General features: G+C 41.5%; 1 protein-coding gene across 7 annotated transcripts in view; it reads right to left on the minus strand.

The window, feature by feature from the left end:
- The window catches only part of TSHZ2 (teashirt zinc finger homeobox 2), a 222,805-nt gene extending 204,936 nt beyond the window's left edge, over window positions 1–17,869 (minus strand). For 3 of the 7 annotated variants that reach the window (XR_010466641.1, XM_065032507.1, XM_021283756.2), the window contains exon 1: window positions 17,105–17,868. Coding sequence is in view for 5 of the 7 variants with exons in the window: in XM_065032507.1 (XP_064888579.1) it covers window positions 17,105–17,144 (40 nt within the window). In the remaining 2 variants the exon portion in view is untranslated. Of the gene's footprint in view, window positions 1–4,680; window positions 16,695–17,104 lie in introns of those variants that run through there. The other 4 variants (XM_005499631.4, XM_065032505.1, XM_021283757.2 and 1 more) reach the window with 3 other exon arrangements.
- Window positions 17,870–18,406: the final 537 nt, after the last annotated feature.

Below are 18,406 nucleotides of genomic sequence, written 5' to 3' on the forward strand. Positions count from 1 at the left end.
TGAGGACCGTGATGACCATGTAATCTCTTGGAGGCCATTGTGATGAGCCACAAATCCTGAACTGTGTTCCTGACCCTTCTGCTGAGTCATTAAACATCTCTGTGCTACAGCTCAGCCACAGAGGAAATGGGGATAAGGAAAAATATCTGCATCATGGGAAAGGTGGGAATATAAGCTTGGGAAATTCTGTTATTTATGCAGTATCCTGAAACCTGCAGAGAAGTATGAAGTATTTATATCTGAGCTATGGAAAACCTCAGAAATGCTCAAGGCTCATCTGTCACTATTCCTAACAGAGCTGATGAAAAAATGTTTTACAGTACTGTTACCGGAGAAATTAAGTGGTCATGAATCTAACATGAATATATTTTTCATATGTCTCTTCTACCAACCCCACCCCCAAACCCCTGAAAACCGGTTCCTAACACTTATTTAACATACTTACTGCCATAGCGCCTGAAGAAACTGCATGGTACAGATCTTGCCCCTGCCTGCTTTAGCTATGCTGAAGGATGCACCAAGAGACTGTCCTCTCCTATGGCTGGCTTCTTCAAAAGCCACGCATTACGGCTGGATCTTTTTTCTGGAATCATTGCACTTTCTAGTGTAAGGTTATGCCAGTTTGTCATCCTGCCAGTCCTGTTTTCTGTCTCAGTCAGCCGGGATAAACACTTAGCCCTCCTTTTTCTTTCCCTATTACCACACCCCTCGCTTGTAACTGGTATAGATTACATCAGAAATTCCTTGCTGAGCCAGCTCTGCCAATAATTTTTGTTCTAAATCACACAAAAATCTGTGAAATGTAATCATGTCCATACTTTGGTCTAGTGCAAATACCCGGAAGATGAAAATTAAATCTTTCAAAGAGTAATCCATCTCTTACTTGATCATTCCAGGACAAACCGAACAGCCAGAGCGATGGTTTACTGCGTTTGTGTGAACTCACGTTACATGCTGAGGCCACAGGCTGGGAATCTGCGATCTGCCAGTCCAGATGGGATTAAAAATCACTGTCACGTATGAAATGTCTGGCTCTCAATGAAATTATCTTTGAGGGGTAGGTTTATAAAGACACTTTCAACACACGTAGGAGAGGAGTAGAAAAGGGCTGTATGTAACTGTACAGCTGAGATCAAATTCTATTACAGCCGAGAAAGCTACATTTGCAGCATTTTCAGTGAACTCTTTCCCTCAGCGAGCACCACGCTGTTGCTCAGCCTCTTCAACATGAGTTTATTGACTTCTGCAGACTAATTACTGCTCAGGCCACATTTTTCAAGAGCAGGAGGTGGCACACAACCTTGCAGATGCCACTGCATGCCCGGCAGATGCGTTTCTAAAATCTCCGTGACCACTTACATTGATGGGATGACTGTGCCCGCCGGCAGCACCGCGGTGCCCCATTGAAGCACTGACCCCGCGTGTGCACGCAGATCCTGACACCCACAAACACAAATACAGCTCATCAACAGTGGGTTTTTCTTCTCCCCTTAGCACAGACCTCAGGCCTCCGCTTTTGAAAGACTGCTCACTTATGTCTTACAATGCATTTTTACCTAACTGGCAGAGGGAGAAGTAATTAAATTTAACAGAAACCAGGGCTTCTAAATGAAGATATAATTTTTGAAGCCACAACTTCTATTACTTTTTTATAACCTTTACCTATGTTTTATATGGCAAAGGGTCACAGAACAGATGCAGCTGCTAAACTGGGTGGTTTAGTAAATGAAGTCAGCTTCTGCAGAGAAAAGCAGAAGGAAATTAGAGGACATGAATGAATTCACTTTAGAAGCCAGATGAAGTTTTGAGTCACTGCTGACTCAGGTAAAACTCCAATTTAATACAACACTTCTAAAATGTAACCTCTTCTAGATAGGGCTACAATAGATAACCAGTCAAATACACTCAGAACAGAAAGGAGAAATTCTGAGTAAGAATACAAAAATGAATCATTATTCCAATAATGTTTTTGTTATTATTGTTGCAGATGAATCTAAAAGCTCTTAGGACTCAATTAAGTTACCACATCCAATAAAGACAAAAAGCAAAATCAGAGCAGATACTTTCCGCCTAGACACCATGGTGACGGGCACATTAGAAATGAGGTAGATTAGATAGATGAACTAGACAGACACATCTAACTGTCCTCCGGTGCACTCATTTGTTTGACAGCCTGGAAAATGCCAACATTCCTGGGATTAAATGAAAACAGAAAAATGCATTTTCACTGTAAAGTATACACAGAACTTTGCCATGTCAGTTTCTCTTCGTTAAAATAAAACAGGGCCCAACTAGGTCCTCCCAGAGCGACCCAAAGCAGGATGAGATAAATGAAACAGTAACCAAGATGCAACCACCTGAACGCCCTCACATTGCTACCCTTTTACTAGTGGAGTGATATGACCTATGCACACTTCAATACATTAATTTTTTCCTGAGCTCAACACCACCAAAAATGCTAAATTGATGATCTTGCATTGCTGTCTCGATATCATATGTCTTTTCTTCATGACTTACAGCCTCACCCCTTTATGGGGTGGCCAAACAATTTTTGTTCTGTGATGCCTTTCCCCGCTCCCCCCACTTTGTTCTTCAAGAAAGTAAAAGTAAGCAAATATCTTGGATATAAAATACAAAGAACAACAACAACTGGAGTGATTCTCCCCAGAAGTTTCTCGTCCAGGTTACAGACCTGTCGGTGTGGCTTTTGTTTCAGCTCACAGAAAAACACATGCACACACAATAACACACGGTTAGCACTTGTGTTCACATTCAACAGCTCCATATTGTTTCCCAGCACCAGGACATGTGTGCTAGTCCAGCGGTGTGCTCGGCATTATGCAATCTGGCAATCCCAGCGCTGGCTCCTGCTCCTGCCCGCTCCAGCCCTGACAGCAGAGGCGGCTGCAGCCCCGGGAGCTGCGCGACATCCCGGTGGCGTCGGGAGCAACAGAATCCAGCTCCTTGTGACAGTTTTCCCCACATAGCATCACAATCAGCCAAACACATTTGTAATCTACTGCAGCTGGTGCTTCTATAATTGATAGAGATATAAAAGCCCTTTTTGCTAAAGTTGTACTTTTGCATCTTTTTTTTTTTTTCTTGGGGGAGTTGTGAGAAAGCAGCTACGAAAAGCAAGCTCTAAATCTCAGATAATGTAGCTCCCTTTAGAATCCCAAGCTTAAAGCAAGTAGTTACGAGTTTTAGCGATGAAAAAAAAAAAAAAGGAGCTAAAAACAAACATTTATTTTACTTGACGTAGCAAAACAGTGGATTAAAAAGTTAAATCAATGCGTCGTCTGAATGGTTCCTGCTGTAGCTGCAATTTCAAATGAAATAAGAATGTTATAAAAACTCGCGCATATTAGGCACATTTGGAAATGTCTCCTTGTAACTGTTCTTTAAGTGTTCTGTCTATGAACACTAACAGGTCACTGCACAGGAAATGCAAAAATATGTTACATTTTAATCAGGGCATATAAAACACTGTCTAGAATGTTACATTGCCCTTGGGAATCTGTAGTAAGTAGAGGAACTTTTACAAAGCCCAGGTCACTCTCCCCATTACATCATCGTAAAAAAAAAAAATATATTAGGTTAAATTATATAGATGTCATGTATTAGAACTCTCGCAGTTGTAGGATGATGGCTAAGAGATGCTTATTTCCTTGGAGAAACTCATAATCACTCCCTTGTTCCCCTGTACATACTTTGTATGTAGTGCATTTTAACTGAATCAAAATGTTTCCAAACAATTATAATGAAAGAGGACAAATATAGAAAGGAGACTGTTTGTATACTCACTCTAACAACAAATTTCAGCACTTCAACCTAACGCACACACACACAAATGGAAAACCTGGCTGGTTATACCTCATAGGTGATAAAAAATGAAAGCAGGAATTTTAGCAGACATGTTTGGGAATGATTAAAATAAAATGTCCCTAATCCAAACAAGTGGAAACCCAGATGCTGATGGCATCATAACATCCCTCTGTCCCCCTGCAAATATTTCTCCAAATGATTTACCTCTGTTTAACCCAAATCACACGTTCATAAAATCTGTAATAAGCTCACAGAAACAGCAAAAGAGTAATGCAAGGGTGACTGTTTTCTAGATTAACTTTCTCAGGATTTTAGTTATTTAATGTACTAATCTGGGAGGTGACACAAAACCATACAATATCCTGAAGGCGACCTGCTCTGCTCTCACTGCTCCTGGTTCCAGTTTTATCACGGACTTCCAGACAGGAAGATTCAATTTCTATGAAAAATCTTCCATGGGGTAGCAAATGAAATTAAATGAAATAAAAACTCCTGCCCCGAGTTGCAAAGGCCCAACATCTGCTGAGGTAAATGGCGGTTGCCCACACAGCGACACGGGGACCAGCCCTTTGCGATTTGCATGAGAAGAGATCTCAGACTAACAAGACCTTTTTATCTAAACAGATATCTGTGGTTGAAACTCCTGGCATTACTCTTTATATTTTCTCCCAGCCGCTCACTTTTGTACAACAGCTTCTTAACTGCCAGTAATTTCCAGGCTTTGTTCCAGCCTACCTGTGGCACCCGCTCCTGGCCCCACACACCCAGCCTGACAACCCGCTGCTCCCCACACGGACACCTTGCAACTGCCCTATAGATTAGCACTATTATACATTCTATATGTCTTCCACGAACCTCTCAGTGCGCTGTCTGACCTCTTTGATGCATCTGTTTAGTTCTCCCCAGCCCAGGTGTGGCCCCGAGCCGTGCTGCCCGCGTCTCCTCCGCACTCCTGACAGGGAATCAGGGCTTTCCTCCTTCCGATGGCATTTCACGCCGGCCTCGCGACCACTCCTGAACTGCCTGTGCAATGCCTTGGGGACAGAACGTTGCCACCACCATGTAACAGATGGGTGGGCACAGTTCTGGCAAATTTTAAGCAAATTTTTCTGATTTTTCCACAGAGAAGAATGTCCCTGAGGCTGAGCGCCCACCTCAGGAGCGCCAGGCTAGCTCCCGCCAAGCTCAGGGGCTCCTCACGCTCCCGCCACCAGCCCAGCAGCCGCCCTGCAGATGGTCCCTTTCTTCCCAGCCGAGGCAGATTAATTTCCTGCACATGTCCATCCCCTGCCTGCGATGAAGCCAGTGCCCAGCCAGGCTTTTGAAAAAGCCAGCTGAGGAGAGCCAGGAAATGCACATGTAGAACCACACTTATTTCCACCCACATCTTAATCTAGAGAGAAGTTTCTAGATGCATTCTCTGCAAGAGCTGACGTTGAACATTATGCTCTACACTGACCAGGCAATGGAGTCACGTATACATTTTTACCACTGTTTTCTACAGATATTTGATAAGTTTATTCTCTCTGCTCATGTCCTTGCCCTTGCTTGTCTGTATTCTGCTTCCTATATTTCCCTGCTTCCCAGCCCAGGGTCTGGGCTTCAGCTAAATACACAATACAGACCACTGCCTCATTCTCCCTGGACTGCTCAGCCCCATCACTGTCCTTGCAGCAGGGAAAGCAATCGTCCTACTTATCCCCAGCTAAAACATATTTTAGGGGAATGTAATTGAAAAAGAGAAACCAAGAACAGAGCATGTGTGGTGGAGACGGCATGTTGGAGAATGCTGTGTCACCTTCTAAAAATTCTTTGGCAACAACAACTTTAAGACTTCATAAGTGAGACAAATTCGGGTGGATTTTCTCAGGGAAAGCAGAAGATATCTCTGAAGAATGTTCACGTCACTGCCAGAAAGCACAGTGGTCCCACAGCTTTGAAATAAACCCTGATGTACGTCTTTTAAACTTTTTTGCCAAACAATATCCTACTCTAAATTTCAGGAAGAACATTTTGAGAAGGGAAACACAGATTTTGATAATGGAAATGGTTGCTGTGAGCAGCTCAGAACTGGAAACATTAGAATCACTAGAAATTGAGCGTCTCAACAGAAAAGCCCAAAAAATCTGGACTATAGAACTGTTGAGCCCATAATATAGATGTGCCTGTTTCCGTGCCCAGGGCTATGCAGTACTCCAGCATCCTTCCAACAGTGCTCTCAAGCCTTCCATTGGTTTTCTGATTTTTTCAAGATCTTCCCTGGTTTGTTTCCCCTTTTCATTATCACATAGCTGAACTTTTACCGCATCATGGGGCTGTCAGGCAGCTGAACGCATTGAGCCATACGTAGCAATATTGGCTACTTGTTCTGCCCATGCACAGCACCTTGCCTCTCCAGTTCAAATGATCCATCTGACTACAAGGATCATCAGATAAAAACAACAACAACAATATATAATTCTGAACACAGAAAAGGTTGATAACTTGGTCTATATTAATTGAGCTGTTTTTTCTCATGCACAAGTAAGACAATAACTGGCCAAGGCTACAAAACTCAGGTCTGAGTCCCGGATTCAGTTGGAGGGGCCCTTGGCCTTAAATTTCAGCACAGACTTAAAAATGGATAGGAACTCATGTTTAATCATCAAGTATTCAGCTGCTCATTGCTGAATGATATGCCCTTAAATTTTGGTCTGGTCTTTAAAACACAATTTCCTCAAATTCAATACAAAATCCATCTGTGGATCCAAATAGTGAAATGAGGCTTCATAATTTTGTTCAAGTGCTTTTTCAGTTATAATGTGTGTTTGAAATACAAAATTGAAGGAGTTTGCTATGTCAGGTGACATTTTGTTAGCTTTTGACAAGAGAAAATATTTAATACCCTCATTTTTTTTTCCTGCTCTGAATATTAGTTTAATTGTCACAAATAATTAAATGCTTATGAGTAAAAGACATCTTCAGACATTTTGACAATACATATTAAGAGATGCTTTAAGGGAAATCTGCACAGATCGGCTTTTATTTGTTATGCTAAACGATGATGCATCCTGATTGCATTTGTTCCTTATTTGTGTGCGCAACTGGAGATGTACTGTGAATGATCTGTAAGGAATAAAACTACAGTATTTGACAGGTTAGGAAATATCTGGGCAAGGATATAGGATAAGGAACCCTAAAAAGGCATTTTTTTGTGGAGGGGCAATGGGTAGAGACGTTCCCTTCAATCTAAAGCAATGAAAGATGTCAACAACTAAATTACAGTTAATAACAGTAAGAAATAAACATAAATTGCATACACAAGGCTCAAGTTCAAGGACTGTGGGCCACTAAAAATACATATTGTCTCAATTATCAAAGAGAGACAAATTCCCATCCTGGGAATTTGCATACAGTCTATAATAACCTACTCTTCAGAAATAGAGGCGAGCATTAATTTCCACGTGAAAAGGAGCCATGGGAGAGCTTCCCCAGTCCCCAGCTCCAGAGAAGAAAGCCCCACCTGGTGATTCACCACCAAACGATCTGGCCTCTGTTGGAGAGGGTAGCAGGTGGTCTCCCAGGTATGGCAGATTAGCCCTGTATTACCTAAGATTTATTCTGAGTTCCTGTCAATATAATGGCCGAAACGACCATTCCTGAAAGGTAATATGGTGTGAAAATAAACATAAACAACCCTTAATGAACCCTTAGGCTATTACTTGCATCATATTTCTTCTATAGGCAATATATACATCTCCACTTTAGAAAAACAACGCTGCCCTTGGTCAAGGCTTAACAATTCCTGTTTGCACCAGAGAAGGAACTGAGGAAGGTCCATGGGAACTGCTTGGTGCTAAAAGCTTTTGAAAATCCGGGTCTCTCTTTAGATGCCCACATAAGGATTTAGTCTCTTAACATTAGAAAAATCAGAGCCTCAAACTTTATTACCACAGATTTCCAACCACCTCTGGCAGTCAGGGTGGAGGAAAATGTTTCTGTCCTGTTTAGTTACAGCTAGACCAGGTTTTTCATGTTTCTCAGGGCGATGCATTATATACTGTCAGAAATACAAAGCTAGATCCCAGGTCTGACAAAGAAATGTAGGACAGTATATGGGGGGAAAAGTAAATGTAAACAAATTATCTGGTCCCGAAACTTATCACTGACCAAAACCCCATCTGAGGATAATTTAAGGAGGTTAAATAAATTATCTTGCTTATAACTATTGCCTAGTAAAGCTCGCTTGGTGTGTTAACAGAGTTAATAGAGCTTTGCTTGCTTTGACTGTGAGTCCTCCCACTTTCGGGAGCTCCTGGACACGAGCAAAGTGCCGACTCCTCCACCTCAGGGAGTTGTGGGGAAGGATGAAACTTCTTCCCATCTCCCTCCCTGGGCGATTCCCGCGTGTCCCACCCCAGCAGCGGGCATGGGGGTGCCTGCAGCCCCCAGCCCAGATGACAGAAACCTGACATGTCACCTAGAGCAAAGAATTAGGAGCAAAAGCTGTTTGACCTTGAGCAAATCAGCTAATACCTCCTGGCTTCAATTTGCCTTTCTGTAAAATGGGGAAAAAATATTCTGCTTCACTGGGTTTATTCTGCGGAGTGCACAGCATTAGTAAGAAATCCTTGGAAGAAAGGTGCTAAGTGCGAAGAAATATTACTCCACTTCCTCACAAAGCACACACATATACGAGCAGGAACGATGCAGCTAATCAAAAGCACAAGAAAGCTTTTCTCTTTGTTTTAGCATTTAATGCTACAGATGATCAATATAACTACTTAGCTTCTTTCTCCTTTCACACGTTAATTTAATGCTACTTGTGCTGTGCTTATAAATGTTATGACATGGCTGAAAAACACATAAAAAAATTAATTTGGGTAGACCAATATAGCAGCTAGCATAAGGCTATGTTTCTTCCATACAGAACTGTACATCATGAAAAGATCCTGCTCTTCTCTGTGCAGTCCACTAACGCTACGGGAAGTAAATGAGTTCCTCCTATATGAACAAAGAAAATTGCAGGCCGTGTGAATTGTGGTGCTGATTGCCGGTGTAATTCACACAAAATTATTTATATACGAAAAATTTAGAGTAAAATTTTTCTCCCAAAAAAAAACCAAACTTCAATCCAAGCGAAGAGTGAGTGATAGAAATAGGGTCGTTGTCTGCATATACCAAACTGCACCAATGTGCAAATTTTCATTCCGATCTCTTTTAAGTAGAGTTTCACTAGAAAATAATCTTTGCTATCAAGGTATTCCAGAGAATTTAATTATTTTCCATAAAAACAAGAACTGTATGCTGCTCCTTTTCCAACAGAAATTTTGCACTGATTCCACATAAACAGACCAAATATCCCTTCAGCAAAGTTGCTTTGGGAATATTTAACAGCATTTTTTAAGTTATGGAAGCAATATTGAATGAGATTTAGTACAATTTAAGATAAGTGGGTCTTAATTTTATATGAACAGAGAGACTTAAAAAGCAAACAGAAAGAGTTCTGATTATATTATGCTGGAATATTAGGCCTTGTGCAAAATTGCCCCTTTTCTCTTTTACATGCATAAAAACAAGCACAACAAGCTTTTCCATTAAATTAGTCTTTTGAGAGAGATGCAGGAAGAGCCAGAAAGCTCCTTAAAAGTTTACTGCTTTTCATCTTTGTCAGGTAGCGATGTGTATTAAAAATGACCTGTTCTTTCCAGTACACAATCCTTCCTGTAAGTTTTTTCTTCCTGTTTGACCTATCAATTTTAAGAGTACCCCAAAATGGGAATGGAAGGGATTATTTGGATTAGTTTTCCCTATATACTCAGTAGTTTTTGCTTTCCCGTAGTCATCCAGAGCTAAAGCTGCTTCCCATAGTCTCTTCAGCATCGTGAGTAACTTTAATGAGCCTCAGTATCATTAGACGATAGCAGTTTACAGAAACCAGGGAGAAAAGACACAGAAAGGAATAAGATACAGCTATAATGGATACAAGCCTTGGAGATGAAAGAAAGAAGTCAGCATCTCATTTGCATTAATACAATAAAAATACAGCATTAATGTTGCTAGTTATATATTTTTTTCAATAAAGTTGAGCCTGATTATATCTGAAATAAAAAGCAGGCTGTGCATTCCTTGTAGGTCTTGCAAGTGTTTAGGCTTTAAAGAACAATTACTGGCTATTAACTTCCTAGATCTAATTGCCACTAAAAACAATCTCCACAAAACTTCAGTTGAAAGCCACTCCTCGAGAACCCAGGGTCTGATCTCTCAAAACTGCGTTGTTTATAGCAATACAAATTCAGAGCTACTATTCACGTAATTCCACTCCATCATTATGTATTTTGTTTACTGGTATTATGTGTGTGCACATATATAATTATATACGCAGACACATACAACAGATCATCATCAGAATCAATCAAAAGCAATATTGACAACTTCATTTATTCAAAAATCATGAGGCACACCCTCAAAAATCGAGAGACTAGATGGAAATGACGAAATGCTAAAAGCACTCACTTTGAGAATCATGGCATTTTTCTTCTGGCAGAACTCTTAGGCTGCACATTTTCAAGCTCCTCAGTCCTCCATAGGAAGGAGTTTAAAATATGTTTTTATTTTCAAATGTATGTTTGGCATTCGCGTAATCACCAAACTCCAGGAGCTGGAGGTTGAAAAAAAAACCCCACTAACAAAGGACTTTCAGTAGACACAACTCCTAGCATCATAGGAATTTTAATTTTGGGCAAATATTGGTGGAATAATCACTGTTCTAAGCAATTGAGCTTTCCAGCTTGTATTAAAAAAACCCAACAAACGGTGCATCTCCCTCCCAGGCAGGCACTTGTCTGTCCCTTTTGCAGGTGTGCATGTCTGCGTACCTGAAAAGGATCTATTTCCAATACATTTAGGACTGTTTGTTCTATTTAAATGTGGAATTTTACCAATAGCTGGGACCACTGGGTGCTGCACGTTACAAACTATGTATTTTTCACAATCTAATCTTGTCATTTGGAAGCTATTGTTGTGACTTTCTTTTTCCTAAGGCGAAGAGGGAAAACATTTCTTTTAGGGAAACAAAGATTCTCTTCATTTTTCTAAATGAAACACTTAATGCAACACTTAGATCATAAGACCAGTTTTTCCACTTCTTTTTTGACTGAAAAACCTCACAAGGTAACGGATGAAAAGCCAGCAACAGTTAAAGAGGGATGTGTAAATCTAATGGGAAACAGTGTGCTTCTATGATGTGTTTCTCCTTGAAACCTTAAAAAATACACCATTCACTGTCAAGGTATTTTGGAGTTGCAGAAGCCGTTATTATAACATGGTAAAAATGACTTGGTGCCAAGATCCAACAGCCTCAAATGGAAGGTCACCTTAATGAGAAAGAACTGATTTTAGTCCCCTAAAACTACACGGAACTTTTAGATTTCCGACTTGCAAAACCATCTTCATGCATTTACTTGAGAACTGCTGTCTGCGCGCACGACGTAACATTGCACGTTAAAACGGGATTCTTTAAAAGACCATATCATCACTGGTATCAAGAAACAGTGTTTGATAATTAACACAGAGAATGGAAGCATTTGAGAAGGGCAGTAACCCTTGAAAGCAAAATATCTCCGTCATACAGCCTTCAGAAAAGAATAGCATGCAACCACTAGTAACACAAGTTACAAGCAGAATTCTCCCTAGATTTAAAGCTTAGTGGTAGAATCTCGTCCCTCTTCAGAGGTAAAACATTAGTAAAGAAACATGTATATTTAATTTCGTAGCTGAACAGCCCAGTCTTACATCGACAGTCTCTACACAGGCCAGTTACCCATTGAAGCAAAGTGCTGAGTAAGAGCTGCAGAACTGGACCCACTCTCATGTAAATTATTGTAATTAAATAGGTAATGAAAAATCACTGCTCTTGCACAAATGAAATCTAAGACTTCAGCTGAGAGTGTAATGTGTTTCCAATTGACTCCTGTATCAGATTCGGAGACAGATGAAAATGTCTCTCTGCTTGCATGACCACGCTTTAGAGGTAAAACTTCACAAATATTTTCATTTTGTGGAGAAGAGGGAAAAACAAAGGCTTATTTTAGCAGTGAAGTCCGTAGGATCTCCCTTTTTTAAAGCATAATATGGTACACACATGTGTCAACCCGAGATGCATTAAATGGAATTTGAATCATTTTACTTTGCATTTGCTAATAATACGTCACCCAGTAGAAGAACCAGGCCTTATTCTCCCCTCCACTAGCTGACATGATATTTTTTTTACATTTGAGCTCTTAAGATCTGCACAATAGCTTAACACAATAAGTGTTTAGCCTCTGGTTCCAACTGTAATTGATAGAGTACAGTTCCATTCCCTCTGCTGCTGCTGCTAAGTTGGGAATTGCAGCCACAGCAACTGACAGCATTTTTTTTGTCCGTGAGTCTGGAGTTGCTCTCTGGGAGTGATGTCCTCATCGGGATGGGAAGGAAAATGACGGGAGAAAGGCTCACCCTGGCTCTGTGCTACCGAGGAACCCTTGGGACCTCTTCTAGGGGAAACGGCTACTTGAGGTGGGTGCTACTAATGAGAAGAAAAATCAGGAGGAGAAAGTGCCGGGAGGAAATAACAAAATCCTGCTATTTTGAAGAAAACGGGCTTTTCGATTAGAGAGCACCGAAGAGAGCGAGCATTTATGGAAAGGAATTTCTGACAAAGAACATGTTTTTAAAAGTGCTATAAAATAGTGTCATTTACCGATGGAAGCATCTTTCATATCACTGTCACAGGGGCTGAACTCTTGGTGAGTCCCAGTCTTTATACAGAGGTAATATACTGAGCTTTGGTACGTGAGAGTAAAATGGAAATAAGGAAACAGTAACTAAAATGAATGCAATTTCAAATTGTCCCATTCAGGCCTGAGTTTTGACATGGCAAAATACATAGCAGCTCCAGTTCCAGAATTTAACACAGATGGCAACTAATTTTGGTGCCTCTTTAGTTGCAAAAGTACCTATTTTGGAATATATTTCATTAACCAGGATTTAAAGGCTCCTCTTGTTTGTGAACACCTTGGCTTTTTTGTCATCTGTCAGCATTGTGATGTGCACTCTAACTGAAAGGTTCTGAGGCAAGAGCTATTTAGGTGGTTTTGATGTGCACTTGCTTATCTGGAGGATGTTTAAACAAAGCAGAGCTGCCATTTCTACAGTTTCATTCAGTCCTGATTGCTTGGAACCTGATTCTATTGCCCCCGTAATAAAGGATACAAATAATACTTGAAAAGCCACAACGGTCTTGGTTATTAATACATGTATATACCACTTCCCTTCATCACAGAAATCTACATGCTGGACCTCTCTGGTCATTTACTCTGCATTCTGAAGAAGAAACATTTCACTTTCTAAATATGTTTCTGTTTTAAATAATCTTCTACTAGTAAGGTGCAAACTGCAGCTTTAAAGTACTGACTGCTAAGCGTCTTCTGTTTGCTGCTCTGTGAGGACTCTTCCAAAAACAAAACTGTGTTATTCGACAGATCCACTAAACAAAATAAATGCAACTGATATCTCTTTCTGCTGTACTTTTCTAGAGCTTTGGTTCTTAGGTAGCCTAGTGGAGCCGGGAGAGAAAGAAAAGAAGAAACGCAAAATTGCAGCCGGAAAAGGCATTAAGTCCAGATTCCTCTTTGCAGGGTTTAAGAAAAGCAAACTAGCAATTCATGATCACAAAATAAAATATGCACATTTAAACAAGCTGCAGGGGAAAGGAGAGTTTAATCCAGTGAAATTGTGTTTGAAAGCTATTTCATACCCCTAGGAATAAAATCTGAATAGCAATTCTGCTTTGCTCCCACCCTTTTTCCACCCTTCTGTTAATATATTACCATTTGTTATGGAATCGTTACAAGACTTCTACCCCAGAGGTGGCTGCATTTCATTGAAGGATGAAGTACTTTCTGGGCCTGAGTATCTTCTTACTCACAGGAGCAGCCAGCACTCATTGCAACTGCACTGATGCTGCTGGTAAAGCTATTTTTGATTTGCACCTGAGCTAGAGAAGAATCAGGCCCGCAGTTTGTAAAGCCCTTTGTGATTCATTTGGGTGAAAGCTACAACACAAATGGGTTGTTTATTGTAAACAGAAGTATGATACTAACGCAGGCACTGACATAAAGAGCTGCAACTCTCTGCCTCAAGAATTATCGAAATGGAAATGACAATCTCTAAAAGGAATGACGATTCAGCCCTGGAAAGATCAAAATGCATTTGACATAGTTTCGGTGTTGATGTGAAATAGAGTGTCTTTAAAAGTGTAATCCGAGATCAAAAATCCCCATCATCAAACATAAATAGTGCCCCATTTATCCAATTACATTACCTTGTTTCATTACAATGGTCTGTAATATATTTCTTAGGAATACAAGGCTTAAAATTAATAATAGAAAAGAACAAAATTGCCATGTATATACCTCTAGATAGATTTACATCTAGCAGCAGGACTTCACTTCTGATTCACTCGCTGGTTCTCTCTAACCTTTACATTATTCATTAATCAAACTAGAAACCTGCTTTCAAAGTCTGTGCAGGGTAGTAATTATTTACAGTTGTGCATAGTATTTAATTTTAAGCAATGACAAAAGCAGGCATGTCCAGAATCATAAGGCTTATCATTTTTCTTCCCATAGAGATGAACTATCTAAAGAAGCTAAAAGTTGCAAACTTCTCTTCAATATCTCTGCTGCCATCAAGACAAAATGCAGTGCAACTGATACCTTTGAACTTGTACAACTAAAAATAAATAAAAGTGAAAATTAAGTAATATATAATGTATTAACTCCTTTAAATAAAAGGAATAAGGAGCTTTGCTATCAGCCTTGATGAGCGAGTCTCTTCTTAGTGCACAGTCTGTCTACTGTCACTTTGAGGTATTTTTCACCATACAAAACAGAACCTCAGTACTATCCCTGCAAATGAATGTCAGTTTTAAAAACTATATACAATAGGCATGTCTGCTCTTTGAAACCCCCTTACCCCCCACAAACACACAGATACAACTTAAAAGCAGAACTATTGCAAATGTATAAACCTACTTCAAATCACTTATGCTGGCTGAAACTGGACTGCATTTGCAGTATTTTGCTCACCTGAAACAACATTGATTTGAGGACAAATACAATCAAACAAACGCACCGCTGAAGAGCAATGCACATTTCATAATGAGAATAAGGAAGGAGAGATGTTATTGTGGTCATTCAATTTTCTGCCTCATCATCAAGATTCTCAAAAATACTGTAGCATTCTGGATAAAAATATATCTTACTGTGTTCTCAGCAGGGAAATCCAGGGAAACAACAGTCTGGGCTTTGCTCGCAAAAATTTACTTACTCTGTAGCCTATGTTTCTAAAAAAGAACAGGGTGTCCCTTCTACAAAAAGATACTATGTGCATTTCAAGGGAAAATTCTACTTTGAAAACAAAATAAAATGAAGCCTCATACTCCTGACAGAGACAAAAAGGGAGCAATTCTAGCACTGTCACTGTGATGATCAGCGTCCATGAAAAAATAGCTATTTATCCCGCAAGTTGCAAACATTAATGCCTTATTCAGATATAGCCTCTTTGTGAATAAAACAATAATGGCAACTCGTCAGAGAGTTCTTCCGAATACATATCTATGTATATATATATATATGCACTTCTAGCTTAACTGTTATTTATGGTTAAAGGGGACCTTTGCTTGCCAGGAATGATACCAGCAACCTGCACAGGTACATTCATTGATCACGTCCCAAGAGCCCCTGCCTGCATACTACTGTCCTATACCTACATGAATATGGTGAAATGCATAAGTTTATAAAAGTTATGCATGTCCCAGTTTCTCCGAAATCGCATTTACCTTGAATGAATCCCAAGCACTACTTTTCAAAGTTTATTCAAGTATGCCACTAAACTTGCCCATACATTTTGTCCCACAATATAATATGCTACATCTAGAAAATGCTCAGAAAGGAGAGGAAAAATTAGTAAACCTTTTTAAACTAAAACCATAAAATATTATTTTTCTTTAGAGAACTAATCTGATGAAGGACACAAAGAAATAAAGAAGAGAAAAAAAAACCCGCCTACATTAAAAGCCAAACAAGATAATAATTGTGCATGTCTGGCTAAGAGAATCTAGAGGGCAAGCCTTACGTCATTGGCACTTGGGTTACCATGGTGAGTGATTTATTGATATATATCAAGAATGAATAGATCAAAGGCAGCAAGATGACAGGTGATCAATCAAATGTCAAATCAAAGCTGGCAATCAACTGGAAAGCTGATTTTTCAGTGGGTGGGTCTGGCAGGAGAAAAATGAACTTCCATATTGCGCTTCCCAGAAACAAAACCCCACCACACTATTAAAAAAAAATAAAAAGCAATTAAGCAGCCTGAAAGAAAACTCTTTGAAAAGATTTACTATACAGGCCCACTCGTCTGTTTCTTTTTCTTGGCCCCCAACAGCAAAAGAACACCCTACAAACGACAAAACAACACTTCCAAAGTTGCAAACTATTTTCTTCTTTAAAAAAAAAATAAAAATGCAAAACCACTTGGCATGTGCAAATATATAAACTCGGCAACAAAACAAAAGGAGGGTTTGATCTGAAAATGTGGATTGTCTTCTAACAGTCTGAACGTTTCATTTTATTTCCTGTTGCAATTTTCACCACTGATGATCAAAGGCTGAACTTCCCCACCGGGTTCATCAGCAGAGACAGTCCCTGTACTATTTCAGGCATACACAACACACACACAGAGTCACCCGGCCGGCATCGCGACCAGAAACACGGCGAAATAAAAGATTAAACACACCGACCCACTTCGCGAAACACACGTTTTAAAAACAGAAACCGCCAGGAGGAGGTGGGGGGGGGGGGGGAATAAGAAGAAAAAAAAATAGAATACTAAAGCGGGAAGCAAATGGAAAGCTGCTTTCGGTTCGGAAGGGGAAGGGGGACAAGGGGAGTCGAGTGGAAGAAAGTTGGGGGAAAAAGTTTCGGCAGGGCCGGCGGGAGCGGGAGCGGCGGGGACCGGGCGGCGGGAGCGGCGGAGGGTGGACGGGGACAGCCCGTGTCAGAGTGAGGATCTTGGCAATAAGGAATGAAACTGGCTCCGTGGAGTTACGAAGGGAAAGGGAGGGGGAGGGGGGGATAAATAAATAAAGATCCAGCCCGGAAAAGCAAGGGTGACCCTAAATAATAATAAAGATGGGGGGTAGGAGTGGAAGGAGCAGAGACAGAGGCTGTGTAAGTGGATGGCTTCTCCTTACCTGCAGCCCGTTTGGGTGCTTGCTGTTTCCTCCTTGGCATCGCTCTACTTTCTCCAATCTCACTTCTGTCCCCAGATCCGAGAGCCCTGAGACGCTCCTGAGTCGTGTTTCTCTGCCTCTGCCTCTCAGCTGCTTTCCCCGACACCCCCCTCAAGCCTCCCCTGCCCCCCTCCTTTCCACTTCACTGATAGGAACCTGTTTGGTTTTTATTTTATTTTAGAGATCTAGGTTTCTTTCTCTCTCTCTCTTTTTTTTTGGTTGGCTTTTTTTTTTTTTTTTAACTGTTGCAACACTTGCTTTGCTTTGATTCAAACATCCGAGCTCAGGAGCAAATGAAAGGCGCCCACAGTGCCAGAGAACGGTAATAAATAAATAACAAAATAGATATGTATATATTAAAAAAAAAAGGCAGCTCTGGAAAGACTGTGGGGCTGGCTGCTTCCTCCCTTTCCTCTCCTCTCCTCCTCCTCCTCGCAGAGCTGTATGGCGGAGCGGTGCCCGGGTGTGCGTGGTGTGTGTGTGCGTGCGTGTGTGTGCGCGGAGCGCTGCAGGTTCCGTGCTGTCAGATGCCAGGCAGTGAGTGATATGGGAGAGGACAGGGAGGCTGCGGGTGGAAGGGAGAGCTGCTGTTCGCACACGCACACGCGCGCACACACACACGCGTGCACACACACACACACACATACACACACACACGCACACGCACAGGCAGGGCGAGGCGATGCCAGCAAACATCGATCCACTGAGCAAACTGAACATTAACAAAACTCCTCCTCCGCGACCTGATGACAGGATGAATTTACTCGCGCAGGCGGGCGGCAGCGCGGGGCGTTAAAGGGACAGGGCGCGCCCCTGCCCCCGGTGTCGCAGCCCCGCGTCACCACCCCACCACACTCTCATCCTCCCCCCACCCCACGCGAGACCACCCCACACAGCCCCCGAGGGTTTGTCCCCCGGAGGGTTTGTCCCCCGATGGAGGGCGCTCGGGACGGGGCGGCAGCGCCTCGCGCCCCATGTCACTCGGGCGTTTCCACTGGAATTCTGGGGGTTTAAGGCAGTGACCCCGCCACGCGTGGGGTCTGTGGGGACCCGCGGCTGGTGCTCCCACCGCCTTGCTGCAACCACGCGTGACTGGTGATTCCTCAGGTGTCACTGGGGCTGAGGACACCGCAGCCCTTTGTCTTCTCTCATCTTCATCCTCACCCTGGCGGTCACCCGGCACGCTTGGTCCTAAATGCAAAGTTTGGTGAAGTTCGGGTGAAACCCAAGGCTTCGTTGGAGGCCCTTCTGCAGTAACAAATG

Source organism: Columba livia, chromosome 16 (assembly GCF_036013475.1).
Source record: "Columba livia isolate bColLiv1 breed racing homer chromosome 16, bColLiv1.pat.W.v2, whole genome shotgun sequence".
Taxonomy (NCBI): domain Eukaryota; kingdom Metazoa; phylum Chordata; class Aves; order Columbiformes; family Columbidae; genus Columba; species Columba livia.